The 20,487-nt window shown below is 43.1% G+C and overlaps 1 protein-coding gene across 3 annotated transcripts in view; it reads right to left on the bottom strand.

Annotated features, from left to right (window-relative positions):
- TRABD2A (TraB domain containing 2A) overlaps positions 1–20,487 on the bottom strand; it is an 85,821-nt gene that overhangs the window by 10,067 nt on the left and 55,267 nt on the right. For 2 of the 3 annotated variants that reach the window (XM_061364982.1, XM_061364983.1), the window contains exons 3-4: positions 14,286–14,432; positions 11,944–12,118 (exon numbers count right to left, since the gene is read on the bottom strand). In XM_061364982.1, coding sequence (XP_061220966.1) covers positions 11,944–12,118; positions 14,286–14,432 — 322 coding nt within the window. The remainder of the gene's footprint in view (positions 1–11,943; positions 12,119–14,285; positions 14,433–20,487) is intronic. The other variant, XM_061364984.1, reaches the window with a different exon arrangement.

Here is a 20,487-nt window from a genome sequence, read left to right as displayed (position 1 = left end):
GCAGTTCTAAAACTGATAAATAACTTCAGGAAAAAGCTTGGCTTTTGTTAATATTCTTCGTAAGTACATGGAATAAAAACACCAAAATGATCCAAGTATCAAGGAGATAGACAGGGAAGTCCAATAGTGATGAGATTAACAGGGGACTATACCAAACAGATTTATGATTTCTCACTCCAAAATAGATTCAATGAACTGGAGCACAAATTTCCAGTTTCTCGTGCCTTAACACCTAGGGCTTACGAACTACCAGCTTAAAGCATCACAGCTGGATGGTGTCATTTGAGCATAGACTTTTATCAAGACGAAGGTTCCCTGAGATCCTAAGAATGCAAACAATCCAGCTCAAATGAAACTTTTCAACCAAACACTGCAATGCATGTTCACTGAGTACCATATTTTCTCTGATTTTCCTGCAGCTCCTCAGCCTTTTTGCTCTCAGAAAGAGTAAAGCTAATGTGCCATTATGTGGACCTAACTTAATACAGTTGGTATCTGTTTTTTGCCAATGGTTCAGGCCCAGGTCAGTTAACTGAGAATTAGCTCATATCAGCAAAACCACCAGATGCATCAGGGCACATGAATGACTGTAATTAAACATTTTAACTAAGTAAAATTAGCCACTGGAAGGCCAACAGAAGGTATATAAGATGACAGATCCTATATATTTATCTCCCACCTTTTACAGAGAGAAATATATGTGCAAAGGGAATGGGGATTCACTCTTCCTCCCCTGCTTCTAGACAGTAGAAAAGGGGTGATTCCCAAAGGTGATCCAACCCTTGTGAACAAGGATGAGGTTAAGACAGCTTAGACTTTTCTAAAAGTGCATCTCTATTAATGAGGATAGGGGCAGTGTATATAGCAAGCTCAGACTAGGTATCCGTCCCATGTAAGCAATGTTGGATGAGCTCAGTGCCCACCTCAGCAATGAAAAGCCAAGGCTCTGAACTAATATTTTCCTAATCCAAAGCTTTCAGGAAGAAAGGAACAAGACAAAGGTAAGCAATCTATAGTGGCAAAATAATTTTCTTCATGGCAGGTTAAAGAGCTTACACTCACACATTTCGGGAGTGAGCTACTGAATAGCTGCTCACATCACATCACCAAACATACTATTTCCCATCAATCTTCAGTTATGCTTGCTCAGAGAAGTGATTTAGACTTGTGTGTGGGAAATTACTGTAGCATACGGATGAATCCCATTTCAATCAGTCAGCCTGCTTGAGTGATTTCCTGAAGCTGGGCCTTAATCTTCTTTCTAATTTGATGGAGTGATAAGAATACCTTTTATATCACAGTCATGTGCACAGGCTTTTACAGAAAGCCTTTGCTCACTGTTGCCAATGAAATGAGTTATGTCTGCATTGGGAAGAAAAATGATGTGCTAATACTCCACAAAAGAGAACAGAACAAATGAATAGATAAGTATGAAACAGATGCATACAAATACAAACAGGTATGTGATACTAGGTTGCTCAGAAGACATGACCAACCAGGAGCTGCTCAGGCTACGTACATAAAAGGATCAAGAGATGTCAGTGTTTGCTATACAAAAGGTACATCATATGTGCTTTGAGAGACAGAGCTGGTCTGGGGCTCAGAGGACCTACAGGCTCAACCTGAGCTAGGTGCAAAATGAAAAAAAGAGAGAAGGGAAAGGGTTTGAGGTACAGGACCCCACCAGAAGCCTCTCTAGAGTCAGCACTTCTGCCTCTTTCCTGGGAACTGCCATAGAAAGAGCCTGGTGGTATGTGAGAGACCTGATCATCAAAAACAAATGTGAAAAACATAAGAAAGATTCACTCTTCAAGGTTTAGGATTAAGCAGCTCTCCTGCAAGGAAGACTTGGCCCAAAGTCACATGACAGGGAGTAGGCCTCTTTCACCTGTTTTCTACTTCAGCCTAATACACTTGAATGCCCCCCAAAAGAAAAGCCCTGGGCCCTGTCCCATCAGAAAGCCTGCTCTTTTCTTTCTGTACACAGCCCTGCATTATCTTCACACCACTAGGTGAAGAGATGTCTCTGTGAGGTCAATTAACTCTGGTACGGGGTGGGGAGCGATGAATCTCTATTCTGTGTTCAAGCTCAAAATGAAACTAAGAAGCTGTTGTGTGCACCAGCTCAGCCATGCACTCTACTGGAGAGTAAATAAGACCCCAGCCTTTAATCTGCACTGAAAGGAGATGGCATGCAGGGACTGCAACAGGCAATATGCTCAACGCTGTTTGACTAATGTCCACTTGTAGACTAGTCCACACATTTGGAAATGCATTGATAGTGCCTGACCTTCCTCAGTAGCAGTACCCAATCCTGCAGAATACAGGCTACTACTGTTGCCATAAAATCTATGTCCCCTGCTTGCAGCTTTTATTGCCAGTGCACACAGAGGCATTCTCACCTAGGCATTTTCTCTGCTAGGACTGTGGGTTTCAGCAGAGGCTCCTGAACATGAATTTGAGCCATCATGAGGCTGAAAATTTTCTACATCTAGTGAAATGGATAAGGAAATGCTGCTTAACAGAAGTTCTGCTTCTGTTCCTGATTTTTTTTCATATAAAGGGAGATTTCAGACTGTGGAAAACTGTTACTCTCTGAATTTCAGCAAAATCCACAGTTTCAAGCTGACACACAAATCGTCTTTGCCTTCTCTTTAGAGTCATTTAAAAGGAAACTCACAAGCCCACATAATTTTTCATGTCTGTTTTCTTCTTAGTAGAAAAATAGCACTTCCCATCTGCCTCAGAAACATTCCAGGACCTCACCACCTACAAATGTCCCAAGACAATGAATCACTGGACACACATGTGAAGAAACAAAACTGTTTGTTAGGAAACCTGATCTGGAGTGCTGACCTAGAAGAAGTGGTGGGAACAGCTACAGCACATGATCCTAATAGTGCAAAATGGCACAAATAATTCTAGCCTCAGGGGAGATCAGAAAGCAGGATGTTTCTCTCTGGCTGGGCAGGGAGTGCTCAGGACTTCTGGTGCCAGAGACTCTATGGGTCACTGAAAAAAATATTTTTAAGAATGTTTTAGAGATACAGAACTTACAATTATTCAGAAAATTCCTGGAAATGCCCATGGCAATGGTCATCTGCTATAATTTTTTTAAACTGCTTCCAAGTATTAACACAGATAAATTCATATAACATGCTCCAGAAAGGTGAATATGACACCTATAGGTGGATGGATTACAATTACTGGCCTGTAACAAAGCCATGACATGAGGCGGTTTATTACGCTACCCATGAAAAAAAGCCCCATGAATAAGAAAAGAGAAAATTCAGCAAAAATTATCACTTAACTGTGAGGCACAAAGGACAGTTCATCCCCTTCTAAGTGCCTGTCATGGCTGGGTTCTTCTGCTGCCCTTTCAGTAATGAAAGTATTCTCCAATAGCAGTCTCTGAACCCAATAAACCCATGGAGAAGTGTTCAAAACTGCCAGTGCTCCCTTAAAGGATGCAAATGCAAGCACAAGAGAATTCCTGATCATCTGGAGAGCAGGGACATGCATGGCCCAAGTGAGTACTACAGGTATCTGCAGTGAAAAACTGCAGTTCAGTGTGTGGAAGATCCAGCCAATGATCTAGAGAATGCAGTGTACTGTCTCAACAATTTCACAGGATGGAAGTGAAACTGCAAAAAAAGAGCATCCTATTCCTCCTACAGGTCCAGATCACTTTAGGGTTCATCAGTCCATAAGGTGGACAAAGACATCATATTGACATCAGGTGCCTGATGAAGCTGAGCTCCTGGAAGACACAGCTCTTGGGACACAATGACTAAGAACAGACACTGAAAGTACTCGTACAGTACTCCAACCCACAGTGTCCCCACAGGCAAGAACTCTTAAAAAGGAATTTTCTTCATCCCACTCCATGGTCTCTTATTCTCTGAAAAGACCTGAAAGGAGTGAAATACAAGCAAACCTGATGAAAGAAAAGGATGCTCCTCCTCATCCCCAAATCTCCACTTAGTTTAACCTTTTGCCACAAGGCTAGGAGACAGCTCATGCTCTGTGACATTAAGTGACAGGCAGAGTCATTTTTTTTACACATATCACAAAGTGACCTCACCCTGCTCTCATATAGTGAGCAGAGAAAGATAACCCTAACCATATCTTACTGGTGAAATCCGGCAAGCCATATTGGAGGCAGTCATACCACAGCAAGCACATAGACGTCTAGCCCTCAGCTTTATGTAACCAAGATATTACCAAACCCTGTTTATAAAAGATCCTCTGCAAAAAGGCAGAGAAATTCCTATATAATCTGGCCACACCAGCAGTGGCAACATTCCTACCTGAGCACCCTTGAAGAAACCTATACTTGGTGATTTCATTTGAAATTCAGGGGCAAATTTCATGACTTTGCCTCACGCATGCACACAGGTATACTTCTAAAGTACACGTTGGGATGCAGAACATGGAGTCACTTTACCCAGTAGTAAAGTTATGAAGCGAAAAAAGGGTAGACAAAATATTTAGAATAACTCAAAGCAAGAGAAGCAAAGTGGGTGATGAGATCAACTAAGTTGCAGATTAGTTGCCTTTAGATCCCTGATTTCTGTACACACTGTTTAAGAAGAAGATACTGCTTTCAAACATGAGCACCATGCACCCATGTGGGGTGTGCTCACACTTCTCTTGTCCCAGAATCAGAGGGAGGAAGTCCTGTGGAGTTACGCTAGACAATCTAAACAACATATGGAAAACAAGGGTAATGGATAAAGCAGCTAGGTTTCACGATTTGCCACTGAAATTAAAACTATTTCTCAAGCAGGAAATGTTTAACACTAAATCTAATATAAATCTTCTCACTTTTAACAGTGTTTCCAAATCAGGAAAATCTAAGGTACCAGAACACATACTAAAAGACCAAGAGCATAGTCCCAGGGGTTTCCATTTTTACCTTTAGACAAAGTCAAACCTCCTGATAATGGCACAAATTAAAGCCAGAAAAGTGTTTCCCACTGATTAAAAGGCCAAGGTTACAGCAGCTACAATAAGGGAAAATTTTACAACCCCATTTTGTAAAAAGGTGAGTTACAACAAACAGCTTCTGTTCAGCCAGCCTTAGCCACTGGGGCTCCATCTGCATTGGCGTTTACTGAGAGTTTTCCACTGTTAAAGCCTTAGACTCGTTAGGGAAGGCAACTCTCAGGTAAGTGACTATACTAGAAACCAGTGTTATGTCAGCAGTAAGGGAAGGAAATAACCAATGCTATGTTTGAGCTGCAGGATTCACAGCCACCTCTGCCACTGGACCTGCTCCCATTCCACACCACTGCTTGCTTTCCAAAGGTATTGAGGACTTGAAATCCCACTAGCTTAGAACATATTTTACAAGATCAAAGTTTTCCTACTGTAGCTGCCCAATAATGGTAGCAGTGGGTTTACCCCAGCACTGATAAGAAGCTGATGGTTACCAAACTGTCAGTACCTGAGCAGAAACAGCACACAGTTGTTTGACTTGGCTGATTTTGGCAGTTGCATTAATATGATGGAACAGAAGTTTCTGCCACTAATGGAGGAATGCAAAGCTTTGCTCATTTCATGTGTCAGAGATGTCAGAAGGAGTGCCCTTCATGTGAACCCTGGGGCTCTGGATGCGGGTCCTGCCTCCACACAACATTATCTATCCCCTTCAGGGGTTGTTGTCCTAATAAACCCTGTCATTAGCATTCTGCAGACTCAAAAGAGGCTACTAAAGAAAACAATCTCAAAGCTGCCCGGTTGTATTTGGCATTCTCAAATTACAGAGGTACAGGCACACCTTCAGGGACTGAGCCTTTCCTCCCACTCAAAGAGACAAAAATGATGCTGCATTCCAGGGACAGAAGAAGCAAGTGGGCAATCAGCAAACCCTTTGTGTCCAAGGGAGAAGCAAACTGGCCTCACAAGACTCATTTACTCTGTTCTACCATTATGTTATCTTCCTGCCCTCTTCCTCCACTGCCCCCTTTTTGTCCACTTCTAGGATCTACCAAGATTCAGCTTCTTGTGGATTTTTTATTAGCTTCCTCATTACACTTTTCAAATCCTTTATACAAGGCATAGATAAATTTATGTTCCCTGTGTACATCCACATCTTCAGTCCTAAATGTACTAATGGCAGGGACATAGTTTCCATGCTGGGTTCTGAATTCCTGCTGAATTTCAACAATAAACTATTATCCCATTTACCTGGGCAACTTTCATATTCCCATGGGAGGATTTTATTTGGTTTTGTTCTACAGGTGTAAACATCTACACAAGATAACAGAGACATCCTGGGCTTAGCACTGTTGATTATTTTTACAAACACTGGTCCTTTCTCCAATCTTTTATTTTTCAAAGATAATAAATCCTGTGACTCTTGCATAATTTCCCATCAAAAAATGCCAGATGTAACAGCACATTTCAAGCAGCTCTCCATGGAAACACCACCAGTTAACACACCATTCAGGACAGAGACTCAGCACAATTCCAGTTGTTTTTGTTTTTGTTTTTTTGTTTGTTTGTTTTTTATGTAGGTGCAAGAGAAAAAGCATTAGACATGCCTGTGGATCCAGTGCATTTGGCTCATAAGGCTGATACATAAGCAACTAGTCTCCCAGAACCCAAAGAATGCCTCAAAACCTACAGAAGCTGGAGGAAGCCACGTGGAGGACTCCAGTAGACCCTGGGATAACCGTAGCTGTTCTCTCTTTTCCTTGTCCAGGTGGGTAAGATGATAGGTTACTCACCCATCTTCAGCCCAGACAGGGTCAATTATGCTTCTGTTTGGATATCCAAGTTCTTTTTCTGCATGTTTTTGGATCATACATCAAGCAGCTGAGAGTTTAGTTTAGTGAGTATCAGTTGACTCGGCTGCTGGGAAGACAACAATGAAGAACTGCTACTCTTAGCTGGATTGCTAATTTGGATATTGGTTCATTAGTCTGTTCATAACAATTCCTTCTTGAAAGTCTTGTGAGGGGCAGGCAGGTAAAGACGGGAAAAAAAACAACCTGTCCCTGGAGGTTTGAACCCATATAGTCTGAGTAATGCTAAATAAACACATTCAATTTTTTCTTCAGTAATTAGAAGAAATGGTAGCTGAAGAAGTTTTCACCATCATCTTAGTTTTCTTACTGTTAATGGTGGCTTGCCAACCTCCACTATACTTTAAAGTTTCAGAACAATTTTTTTTTCAGCAGCAGCAAAGCAAAAAATAACCTCTGAGAGAAAAAGGAATTTGCTAGTGTTTATAAGATTAAAAGGACCAGCTTCTGAAGCTGTCATATCAACCAGTGTCTTGATGAAGTCAGTCATTTCATCCACAGGGATATAAAGCATCTTAAATCCCTCTGCACTTCTTATTCATGAGCTGTCTCTTCTGGATTTTGTCAGCTGTTCAAAGAGGCCGAAGAGACTGGAGGGAATTTTAACTTTGCTCCTAGAAACTCTGGCTTTACCTGAGGCCTTGCCTGTCATAATGAAGTCAGTCTCTCATGCCACTAAGTATTCTTCTTCTTCCATAAAAAAAAACACACTTTTTTTTCTTCCTCTCTCTTATTATTTGTTCTTATTTATTCTTTTCTTATTCTTCTTTTTAGCCACTTCAATAGAAAGCAAGCTAAAGCAAACAAGCCATGCTCATCCTGGGATAAAAGTGACCATACAGAAGCAAAGCAATCTAGAGTTGAATCTGCTGGAAAACATCAAGGGAAACAAGGAAGTTTCTACTGATACCTATAAAATGTAGACTAGGTAAATGTCATCCCAGTGCTGAAAGGGCAGGAGACCTGATAAAGTATATGGAAACGGCCAAGGTACTGAGTGCCATTGTCACCTTCTCTACTGGTAAAACCAGCTTTCAGGTACCTCAGGTTCCTATGACTAGGGAGGTCCAGGGCAAAGAAAGTTCACCCTGAGTGAAGAAGGATCAGGTTAATGAATGTTCGAACAGACCAGACATGTAGAAGTTCTGACAGGATACACCCAGAGAAACTGTAGGAACTTGCCAGTGTCACTGCAAGGCCATCCTTAATTGTCTTTAAAAGGTGATCGCAATTGGGCAAGGTCCCTGAGGACTGGAAGAAAGCAAGGATCACTCCTATCTTCAAGAAGGACAAGAAGAAGCTGGGGAACTACAAACTGGTCAGCCACACTCTATTCCTGGGGAAGGTGATGAAACAAATTTTCCAAAGTTGTTAGGAACAAGAAGATGATTGGGAGTGGTCAGGATGGATGACCTGTACAAGTGGTAAAACTCCAAAGCACAGCAGGACAATGCAGCCCTCTCTATGTCAATGGGTACCTCTTAGACAAACAAAAAACCTATAGTGTTACCTGACTAGCTTTACGGAACCACATGTGCTTGACTTTGGTTTAGCATTCCGATCTTGTATGCCCCTTGTGCAGTTCAGATAAATTAAAAATGCATAGAGAAGGGAGACTGCTTGTGAAAGATTATAGCTGGCTTTGACATTTCACTGCAAAAGGGAGTAGGACTGGCTTGTAACTCTAGTGCTATCATACAAAAAGGCCTATCCACAATTAGGATAAAATACTTAACTAAGCCTAGTAGAAAGCTGCTGGCATTACCATCTCTCTTGTCCCATACTTTTCTCTAATTCCCCTAGATTTATTTTGTCTTGAAACTTTTCATGTTTGCATGTTGGCCAGAAGTAAAGGTATTGTGATAGTTTCAGCAAGGTCTGTTGTGTTTTAGCTCTCCACTTTTGTGCAAGCTTAAATTACTTCCAAACAATACCAGTTTTAGAAATGAGCTCTGTGACACATATTGAACAAAATATGGGGGAGTTTGTCTGATCTGTTAAAATGTAGTGAAAGCACAAAATACGCTGGATCTAACAACCAAATCTATTACAGTCCAAATTACCCCATTGTAATTCCATGTAAGAAATTGACATTTGTAGCCATGCAGCTGTATTAAGACCTGCAAGGAGACAGGAGCTTGCTTTGCACAATATTACACGTCTTTAAACCATATCAATCCACTTAGATTATAAAATAAATTATCAATCTTTTCTGATTTTCCCCCATTTAAAATAAAAATACAACTAGTTGTTTAAACAAGAGGGGGTATTTATAATACCACAGTAACCCACAAACCATGACCTTATTTGGATATAATGTTGATAAAACTATTTTCAGTGGTGTTTGGCTAGTGGAAAAAAATGAAATTTCCTCACAAAAAGCCTAGCCCTTTTAAAAATAAAAACATGGGGTGAAAAAATCTGGAAAGAAATAACTATAAGTCTTCTCATTCTTAGAACCTGGAGACCCTTTGATATCCTACTACCATTTTAACACAACCTAGTCCTGATAACTGGCAGTTTATCAAACTGATAAATGGCAGTTTATCAGCCATTCCTGGAAGATACTTCTTCACTGATGTCCAGAAAAGAGAAAACCACAATGTGGTGATGATTATTCCTGTTCCCACAGCCTTTCTTTTTCTCCTCCTCTCCTACAGGTCACTCTAACCTGCCTTATGTAAGCACTTTCCTGGAACCAATTTCCAGTAATTAACAGCAGTACAATACTCAAGCAGTGCTCAAAACTGAGAACATTTGTTCATCTTCACTACTTGTTAGCATAAAAACAATTTTCCACAGAATTATCTATCACGTACACCAATCTGCATAAGCAAAATGTTAAATTAGCTTGCTGGAAAACAATAAAATCTGCACTCATATTTGTAATGTGCACTCAGAAGACCTCAGAACTCTTTTCTGTGTTATATTATGTGATTTTACTTCTTATTTCTAAAATTAAGTAAAGAAACTTCCATGCAGTCAAACAAATGTATAATGAGGAATAGTGCTGATAAAAGTGGGAGGCTAGCAAAAAAGCATGACAATAGAGCCTGGACAATTATCCAAGACAATTAGAGACAATTTCAAAGTTACTCTATAGTCCCCAGAGAAAACAGGGAACTTGTCTGTATTGAAAATTTTGATGGAAAAGCACAAGAAGAGCATGCCTGCTACTTGGAGATCAAGCTATGTGCATATAAGCCACAGATCAAGGGTGTTCATACAGGCCCAAGGCTCCAGGCAGTGCAGCAGTACAGCACTGTTGGGTAAATCTTAACTCTGCTGTACAAGAAGAGGACACCAGGGGAAATGGAGGGGCCAACTGGGAAAAGGAAAGTAAGAGGAAGGAGGAAAGCAAGAATCTAGGAAGTCTGGTGAGGGTTTTAAGACTGTCATGAAGGTTGAGAACAAGAGAATTGGGAAAGAGAGAGATGTGTCCTGCTCCTGCAGAGCTTCCGGGCTCTGGGGCAGAGCTGTGCATACTAATGACAATGAAGAGAGTCTGGGGCAGAAGAATGACAAGAAAAAGAATTTGATGGGACGGGAAACAAATGACACAAACGCACCTTAAAGACATGATTTGTTCAATGCAGCTGCTGGTAGGCAGTGTGTGTATGCAAGAAGGGGAAACGGCTCTCTTTTCTCAAAGGACCCTGCTCCTGGGACAAGACAGACTCGAAGTGATGCTTGCATCTGTATCAGTCCACTTCCGTGGACTGCTCACAGCTCAGCTGTGAATAATTTTCTGGAGCTCAAACATCTCTGACTAGCCTCCTTTCAGAAAACTGGCTACTTGCGACTGATGCAACTGGCACTCAGGATTGACATATGTACTGGTCAGGAACATCAGTCCAGCAACAAGTGCAATCAGAACATCAGCAGTGCAATAAAGCAAAGCTCTGGCCTTAGCTTACAGATAAACATGACCAAAATCTACATAACTGAGCCTGCTTCACTGCCCTTTATGGCAGAGAGTAGCACAGAGCAATGATACTGCATGAAGATAGCACATTACAGTCTTCATGCATGCCTGAACAGACATTATCAGCCACCTTTCATTACCTCCCTGCCCTCACACACAGCACCCTTGTTACGATAAATCTGTAACCACAACTCTCTGCTGCGAGTGAAGAGATTCACACAGACTTCAAATACCAATACTTTTAGAGTGTTTAATTAAATATTTTCTTTGCCTTGTCTAGATCTTCCATGCTAACTAAAGCAGTAGCTACTAAGGCCAGAAAACATCACGTGGATCCTGACAGGAGCTGCAGTTCTCCCCCTTTGCCAAGGCCCATATAGTTCATGGCAGAGTGGATACTACACTTCTCTGGGAATTAGCACCTGTCTTTTCAAACACTGATCCTCACTTCCCTTCCCTGGAGCTAGAACAAAGAACAGAAATCATGGCAAACCAATCCTATTTACACCCTCCACCCAGCCCTAGTCTGAAGTGTGGGTGTTAACCCCACTGAGTGAGTTAACACACAACCACTGCTGGATGTGCCTATAGATTCCTGCTGGCTACTACCAGGCAGAAAATTGTCAGTTTCAAAATTGGGCTCAACGCTCTGCTCCAAAACAGTGGCAGACACAATTTCTTTGTAATGGAAGCACAGGAAAGAGGAAAGGAGTGGCAGCAGGAAGAAAAAAGGTGAAAGTACCTTTCCTTTCCCCTTGCATTTAATGAGCCTCTTAGACTCACACAATTTGGGATGTTATTCTTTTGGATGTGTTCTTGAAAGGTTTTTTCAAGCACTGGTGCAACCTCTGACTTGCTACCTTTCATCTCAGCTCCCTGTTCCTCCTACATTTGGCTGGCCAGACCATAAACAAGTGTGTCCTTTTTTGTATGCATTGTAGTTGGTTTAGTATCTTTGGCTATGCATGTACAAATAAGTCTGTAACTAATAAATATTGCAATCAATGCATACACTTGTGAGCTCTTTGAATCCTGAAGAAAAACAGTCTCCTGCACTGAAAAAAATTTCCTAAGGGCAAAGCTGTGCCTACCATGGTAGAAGTACTGACCCTTCTTTAAACTGAAGCAAGCTGTCTAAACTGAAGCAAAGTGTCTAAAAGATATGGAAAGAATGTGTTCAGCTTGAAGGGCACCTCAATCACATACCAGCTCCAAATGCAAAGAAGAAACTCTTGTCCGGGTACCCTTCCAGCAGGTCCTTCACCCTCCTGCCCATTCGCTCATTTCGCTTGTAGATGAGCTCCTGACGGAAGTAGCTGTCGATCTCCTGGGCAGTAATACGCTCATGGGCCGGAAGAGTAGCATTAATGAAATTTGGGACCTAGATAGATAAAAAAAATGTCTTCATGAAACGGGCATTTATTTCACAGGCAGCCACCATGCACAGGCATTTTGCTCCATCACTGAATGTGCTGGTTGCTTTGCCTGTTAAGGCACATCCAATAGAACAAAACCCAAACAAAGATCAAAAATGACTCAGCAAACTTCTAATAATGCATAGTGCTTCATTTCTCTCAACATATAATTTCATAAGCCAGCCAGCTGAATTTTTTTTTATGCAGAGTAAACAAATACTCTCAATTTGCGACACCATAGATCAAAAATCCTGATTTCTTGGCTGAAGAAAGTAAATATTTGCCCCGGCTATCTTTAGCTACATATTTCTTCCTTAAATTGCCATAGGTATGACATAACTATAATGATAATTACACTCTTCTAAGAGAGTATGACTGCCACCCCAGCCCTCCGGCTGTCAAAGAACTGTGCAATTTGAACTAGTTAACAATAACATTCCCTAACTTTCCAAAAGAAGAGGACCAGATTTTGTCAAGAAAGGAAGTATTACCACCTCCAGTTCCCCTGTCCACAAGGTATCTTTTAGAATACTTGCTCTGCCCCTGGGGTCTCCAGGACAGCTGTGGCTGCACATTATCATGACCTCCTGCTACTGGAAAGAAATGTGGGCCAGCTACCCTGGCTTTCTAGCAAACACCTTTGGGCATTGTGGCTATGGGGACCTCTAAGGAAAGGGCGTACAAGCAATGGTTTCTGGAGAGCAGAGCTGCTAAACCAGGTACTTTCCCTTGCAAGACTGCAGCAGCAGCAGAGGCTCTGGAGCCACTCAGAGACCATTACCAACCGTTTTTAAAGAGTTCTTAGCCCACACTGGGTCATCTATAGGGCAAACATGGGATCAAATACAATTTACAGAGATGTGCCGCTTAAAAACACAGGCTGATAGAGTTGCAGACTACTACTACTCAGCTCCACTGTCAGGGATACTACCCTGTGGTGGAGTCCCTTGTGAAAATGAAGGGCAGTTGCTCCCTCAGACATGCATGTCTTGGCAAGAGGTGTTCTCTCCAAGGACCTCAAGGCAATGTCACCTGCCTGCAGTCTGTAACACCTCAGCAGAATAGTGAAGCATCAACTGTATGCTCGTAAGGTGCTGGTATCCTTTGAGAAGCTCTTTGAAATCAGTGAATGAAGTACGCAGTGTAAGAGCTAAGCAGTGTTAATTACCAGGTTGTCCTGTCCAAGGGTGGACAGGACAGGAAAGTAACAACATGCATGCAAAGCTCAGTGCCAGAGAAGCAAGGAGTAGTATGACAGTATTTCCAGCTCTGTAGCACTGAAACATGTATATCAAAAGGCCATAAAAATGCTTATTTAGCAGGGAAAGCCCAGGTACCAAAATCTAATTGTTCAGCACTGTGAGGCTAGAGCCTGTTTCTGTTGATGCGGACGAAATGTCAGGCAGCACCTTGTGACCAGAACAGAGACCTGATGCCTCAGCCTGACATTAGCTAATCTCACAGCCCAAACAGGCCAAATTGGTCCCTGCTGGGCATTTTCTTTTGGTTTAAAGATCAGAGCATTGCATTCCACTGTGCTGCTTAGGAAACCGTCTCCATAAACCAAGTCTGAGAGACCTCAGATGGTTTTCTTTTCCTTAACATTCAGTCTACATCTATTTTTGCTTTGTTTCACCCCATTACTCTTCTTTGGGCCTTGTCCACAGTACACAGTCATACTGATAGGGGACATTAAAAACTTGCAACTTGCCCAGCCTTACACAAGTGTCCAAGTCACGAGTACATTTCTCTGTCACTATTTGCACAAAAAAAGCCTGCTGCTGCTCTCTGTTGGCACTAAGTTTGCTCATATCTAAACTAGCATAATTCCACAGGATCCTTAAGAAAATAAAGGATTAACTCATAGAGCTTTGACACTAAAGCAAACACGGCACTTGTCCAAAAGGGAAAGGCAGGCGTGCCTTCGCTGCTTGTGTGCAGCAAGGGGGGATGGGGGTGAGGTGATGCAGACTATTGGGACAGAAAGCGCAGGAAAGCAGATGTGCAAGGAACCAGCAGTGTGGCCTTGGCTCTCACCTGCAAAGGGCCTAACTGAGGAGAAATGAGCATGAGACAGGGGTTAGCACTATGAGGACATGTGCGTAGTACAAGGGCTGTGGTGGCAAGACTCACTTGAGAAGCGTCATGGTTGAAGATGATAGAGCTGAGGTCTCCACAGTTGTAATGCTTGATAAGGTCTTCTGTTGTATAGGGGATCTGTAAACTGCCTGCTCGGAGGCTCTCCTGCTGCAAGAGAGTCTGATTCAACGCAAAGACCACCTGAGGAAGAGGGAGAGAGAGGAAAAGACAGAATTCCTGGTGAGTTCTCGTCTCACCCCTTGAACAGGTCACAGATACAGAGCCACCTACCAAAGGCTCTCTGCAGCTGCTCATGCTCCAGCCCACTCATCACCAACCCATGCCTCCAGGTCTGCAGGTACTCACAGCTCAGTCCTGCTCATAGGGAACTGGCTCACCACACGTAATTCCAGGAGGTTTTGCCCGTGGAGATTAATACAGAGAATTCAAAGGGGCAGCCTGAAATGGGAGCAGTCTTGTTCCTCTAGACAACAGTTGGCTGACCACCACTGAGCCCTAGGGCCTGATGGGCTCACATCTCCACAGCTTCTCATGGCTTCTCCTTGTTTGTACTTTTTTCCTCATTCGCAAGGAACACTAATTGTTACTGTTTCCTGCTCTGTATTTCCTCCCACATACCCTGCTTGTTTGTGGCAGGAATGGCTCACCAGAGCAGGCCGGGGAAGGATAGTGGCCTCTACCCTCCCCGCCAGTGAAGTCTGAGGTGAGCGGCCCAGCACTCTCCACCAGTTGACTGCCTCCTGCACTCCCTTCTCCTTGACATTTGCCTGGGAATGCAAACGCTCCTGTTCCCTTTGCCTCCAGCTGAACCATAGGCCCGGGCAGCCTCTCTCTTGACCAGGAAGGGAGATTAGCAGAGGTTTCCTGCAGGTGTTGCTGCTTCCCCACCTCCAGCACAGCATGTCTCACCCAGGACAATGGCCTCAGGGCCTCACCCAGAGGGGACTGCCCATCCAGATGCCTCCCTCCTGGGGCAATGCACATCCCGTGAGGATTTCCACCACGTAAAAGGCACAGGACAGCAGCTTGCAGCAGCACTAGAAAGAGGTCTCTGGAGCCAAACAGATGACCCAGCACCTCTTCACCTCCCCTTGCTACCACAGCAGGCGGCCACTGAGACCCAGAAAAACAGGGAGCCAAGGAAGGACTCAGGGCATAAACTGCTGAGGCTGATCATGGGATGCCAGCAACCACCTGGTGGGGTGTGGAGCTGGCTACTCACCTGCAGAAGCAGCAGCTCTCCATCAACATGTGGCAAGTAAAACACTGCAAATGTCTCTCAAACACAAGCTACCACTGATTAGCATTCCACAGACAACTGTAACAAGCCTTTCTAATACTTCCTGGCTTATTTTCTTTATTTGTAAAGGAAGTAAGCTGAGAGATACTGCTGGGGTCTTGAAATATTTCAGAAATTACCCTTTGGGAGGGTTATTTTCCAAGCTTTGGGACTCCCTGCAGCCTAATGAGGGCTCCTGGATATTTGCTCAAATATCATAAAAAGCTTTCTGGAATTGCAGATATCACCAACACCACGTAACTCACACATGAGTAAGCATACTCTCAAAGTACTAAGATCATGTGAACCAAATTTTGGGATTACAGGACAGGGCAGATGTGGGAACGAACAGAGGCAATTTGCCTTCCCTGAGCAAAACAACCCACCTCCTACAGAAAGATGCAGGTCCTACCAAACTTGAAATCATGCTATCCTCACTACAGCTAGGGTGCCTGTCTGGATCCAAACCACTGTGTATTTAACTGAATATGAAATCACATGACTTAGCATTAGTAATGGAAGGGTGTTCATGAATAGCAACTTTCACTCCCATCTCATGTTTTTTAAAAAAGCAAGAATTTGCTTTATTGGTAAAACTGTACCTGATTACAGTACCTGATTACACTCAGTCAGGTAAGTCACGTCAAACTAATCAGTGTCTGTCTTGCAAAGGAACTCTGTTTATTTTGGAAGTAAATTAAGAAAAAAAATTGAAACCACTTCATGTCTGAACAAAAGTTTGTATGTACACTGAGGTTTATTTTACCCTGAAGCCATCATTTGCCGTTTGCTTCACTTCCCACACAGAGAAGCTCTAATGGATGTTAATGACCAGATGAGATTCACTGAAAGACAAACCAAATCCATGCTGAAAATACAGAATTCCTACAGCCAGGACTGCTAGGTTATGCCACGAAAATCTTTTAGGTACAATCAGTTCAGCCAAAAACACTTTCATGGAAATGGCTTATTTTATAAGTTATATGACTAACATCACAGCATCTGCTGGGACAACTTACCATTAAAGCAATATGGCCCCTTCTAGACTCAGCAGCCTCTGAAACACAGACCAGTCAGCTCCTGTCCATACAGCAGGAATAATACCTGTGATGGTCTCCTAAGCTGGTCAGGTAGTGCTGCCTCAATGTAGAGTAAGCACATCAAAGAGGTTTTGCAATCTTTCCCATTTGATTTTCATCTGAACACAAATCAGTGGAGGGTAACCAGTTCCTGTGGAGAAAACACCAGCCTGCTGGGCAAGGCATGAGAACAAAGCAAATCTTCCTCTCTTTGCTGTACTCCTACAGCCTGTACTCCTGCTGTCACTTGCTCTGCATGCTGCCCTCTGCTCCATGTACATCTCTTCCCTCCTGTGCTTCAGGTGAAATATATTCAGTCTCTTCTCCAAACAGGCCTGGCCCCGTTCATAGCAGCCAGGTAGAGCCACACAGGCATCTTCCTTCCTTGTGCCCAACCACTGGCCTTAGGAAATTAGCACACTGTAAACTACAAACAGACCAAGAACTCTGCCTCAAGAGTGTGGCTTAAAACTGCAATTACTACCTGCAGTTACAGAGAACTACCACACACATTTACACAGAAATAGTGTAACTTGTCCCTCCTCCCCTCATATCTATAATCTTACTGGTGGCATGCCACAAAGCTGTCTGGGTGAGGCAGCTTTGGCAGGGAGCTTGTGTAGAACTGCATGGGCTGTTTTTCTTTGGCATGGCAAACTTCAGAGGGCTGTTCCCTTCCAGGGCAGACTTCCCCATGAGCAATGTTTTTCTCCATCTGGATCTAGACCTGCATCCTTTCACTGTACATAGCTAGCACCTGAGAAGGAAGTCACAGAAGAACCATCTGAAGGCCACCCACAGGGAGGACTTTCACCTTGTCACTATGAGGGACAGAGGTGGGTTCAGCTCCTTTGATGACAGCAGCAGTAGCAGCTCAAGTCCCTCTGTATCATTCAAGATCACAGTCGAAGGACTGGGAGCAAGAAAAGTCAAGATATAAAATGGGCAGAATTCAAAAAAGCATCAATGTCCTTGACAATTAGCCCTCCTTAACGAGTTATGGCAGCTTTGCATAGCTGGAGAACAGGAGATGCTATTGCCAAAAATACTCTCCACATCAGCTGGTCTCAACAGAATGGAGGCATCCGCTGGAGGGGGATCATGGCACACCTACTGAACAACTACACAGGATTAGTGTTTGGCATCAGTGTGTGCACAGCCTCTCAAGAGAATGTGATAGTTATATCTCTCAATTTCTGTAACTTCTTGGGGGAACTGTAACACTCCAGCAGAAAGAGAAGAGGTCTGGGGGTAAAGAAGGAGGAGGTCTTTGCAGTACCAGGTGTTGCTTAAAGCTGTGCCCTGGTGAGAAGGTTATCTTTGGTAAATAGTAAGGATAAACACTGTCAGAATGTCAAGAGAAGGAAGATTCCTGAATCTACTGTTCTTAAAGGATTTAATTTGCTGAGGTGGGTCTTCAGAAGTTGGTAACTCATTATTTCTCAAACAAAACATTAGACTAGGTGCAAAGCGATACTTGAGGAAAACCACAGCCAAACTGCGGATCGGATCCCAGTCTTGTTTACCAGATGTGAAAAGCTGAAGAAAGTCAACAGAGCATGAGAAGCAGGGACCAGATGAGCAGCTGATCTGCAACTGCTGTATTTGCTTGGCACAAACACTGCTTGCCTTCCTAGCTCCCCATTCAATCCTGCAGTCTTTCATTTCTAATAAGTCCAAAAAGTAAAGGAGACAACAGAAAAGAAGGAAAGGTTTAATGAGAAATTTTCAATTTTGCTTAAAAATCAAAACCAAGAATTTGCACTGAGCTGTGCTCCTCCAACAGGTGGTACAGAAAGTATTCATCTGTCTTGCATTGCACTGTTTTGCTAATACCAAAATCTTTCCTGTGTTGGGATCCATAGTAATCACATTCATCCTCCTTGCAAAACTATTTTTCCTTACTTCACCCCTCCCCCCCAGCAAGTCTAACTCTACTCTGCTCCATTAAGTGTATTCATACTAGCATCAAAGCATCTCCTGAAAAGACGTATTTGGAGAACAAAAGTAACAAGTTTATTAGAAAGGGATTTTTTCCTCTCACCTCCCATTTCCACTGTGATCTGTCTTACCCCAGTCCGCTCCCTTTTTGTACTGTGGAAAAAATCGATTAAGCTCCCTTGGCATACATATTGCTGCAAGCCTCATTCTCCTCCTGGAGATTTCTTCAGCTGTCAGGGGACACTTGTCCCCTTTGCCAGCATTGTTGGAGTGGCCTGCTAGGCTAAGGGGATGGGGAAAAGGGGGTTAGAGCCCAGCAGATGCCTTTTTTGTTAAAGACAAAAGACCCCCTGCCACCCTCTCCACTTTTCAGCACTTTCATCCACATTGGATCAAAGTGCTATTCTGCATATGAAAGGAACCTGGCATTATGTGCCTCAAATTAGCCTATCGCCATCCCGCTAGCCTCCAAGTCTTCCTAACAAAAGCGCTCACATCTGTTCCATCATTTGCCTCATCTTCGGGTTTGGTTTTTTTTTTTTTTCCTCTCTGCTCTCAGTTTTTGAGGGCCATTCAGCCCCTTGAATTATAGTCTGGGGGAGCATCTTCCTTGCTCTGGGATCGCTCAGCCGGACAATTTGCTTTTAATTGTCTTACGGAATCATGGGCGGCTTTTGGGCCATTCCCAGTGACTAACTGCATCCATTATGGCTTCCATTCAGCCTCTTGAGCCAACTCTTCCCCTCGTCCTCCTTCTCAAAAGCGTGTTTCTCTCCTTGCTCTTCACCTGGAGAAGAACATTGCTTCCCTAGGCCAGCGAACACCACTGCCCCAAATCAAAGCGAGCCTCAAATCAAAGGCATCATGACTATGAAAGTCAATAATCCTCCTTTGTCATGATAATGGTTCAACAACCAAGTGCTGAGAAGAAAGTGGGATTCCTCACTTCAGTGTGACTCAGCTTCTTAGATGTCCGGTGCTTGCATCTCAGCTGCCTTCAAGGCAGAAAGTTGAGGCTGGAATTCTCAGAGCCTGGAAACCTGAACTCATCTGAATGAATGGTGATGAAACCTGAACCTGAGACACAAGGAATCCTGCAAACACCAGCCTGCACACACAGGCAGGAGAAATCCGATTTTGACAGGGGCAGAGGATACCAATAGGAGATTTAACTCACCATCTGCAGCCTCTAGAGTAGCCAAAGGCACTTTCAGGGCTCTTGCCGCAGGTGAGATGTTCCCTCTGGCCCCTGCAACAAGCTTTTATAAAGAAGAGAGAAAAAGGAAGCAACTTCCCAAACTGGGAAGACTTTTGTGAGAAAGACTGGATTCAGGTGACTAGAAGAGATATGTTATCCAAGGAACTCACCCAGAGGACAAGAGACAAACGGTACAAGTTATTGAAACAAAAGGAAAAGGAAACTATTCTAGGCTACCTACCAGCTACAATTTTCCCATGGGCTGGGTTTTATTTATGGCTTTTGTTCTGAAAAGCCAGCATACAAGCAAAGGGAGCATCTCTTCCCTAGCATGAACATCTAAGGCACTTAGATGACAGTCTGCATCAAAGCAGACATAAAGATGCTGACAGAGGTAGTAGCAGTGAAGAATCTGATCTTTGGTCTGCTGACAACAAACTCACCTGGTGCCAGATTCTTGGAGTGTGTTTTTCCAGAACCAAACAAAAAGACACTCTGAAATTTTTGGTTGTTATCTGAGATTTATATCAGAAATACACAAGCCAACCCTTCTTTAACTAGGAGCTATAAAAACAAGGGACTTTCAATAATTTATCAGGTACTTTTGAAGCTGTGAATGAATTTATCATCCTTCTCTTGATACAGGAGGATGGTAGATAATGCTGAATAAGAGGAACACTGCTTATAGCACTGCTAGAAGTGCAACTCATCTACTGCGTTAATACATAGCCTTTCATC

This window comes from Neopsephotus bourkii, unplaced genomic scaffold, assembly GCF_033783945.1.
Source record: "Neopsephotus bourkii isolate Nb327-2 ecotype Australia unplaced genomic scaffold, CSIRO-AGI_Nbou_v1 NB_1261, whole genome shotgun sequence".
In the NCBI taxonomy this organism is placed as follows: domain Eukaryota; kingdom Metazoa; phylum Chordata; class Aves; order Psittaciformes; family Psittacidae; genus Neopsephotus; species Neopsephotus bourkii.
The sequence above is the reverse complement of the archived record's forward strand: the minus strand, read 5'-3'. Positions and strand labels throughout refer to the sequence as shown.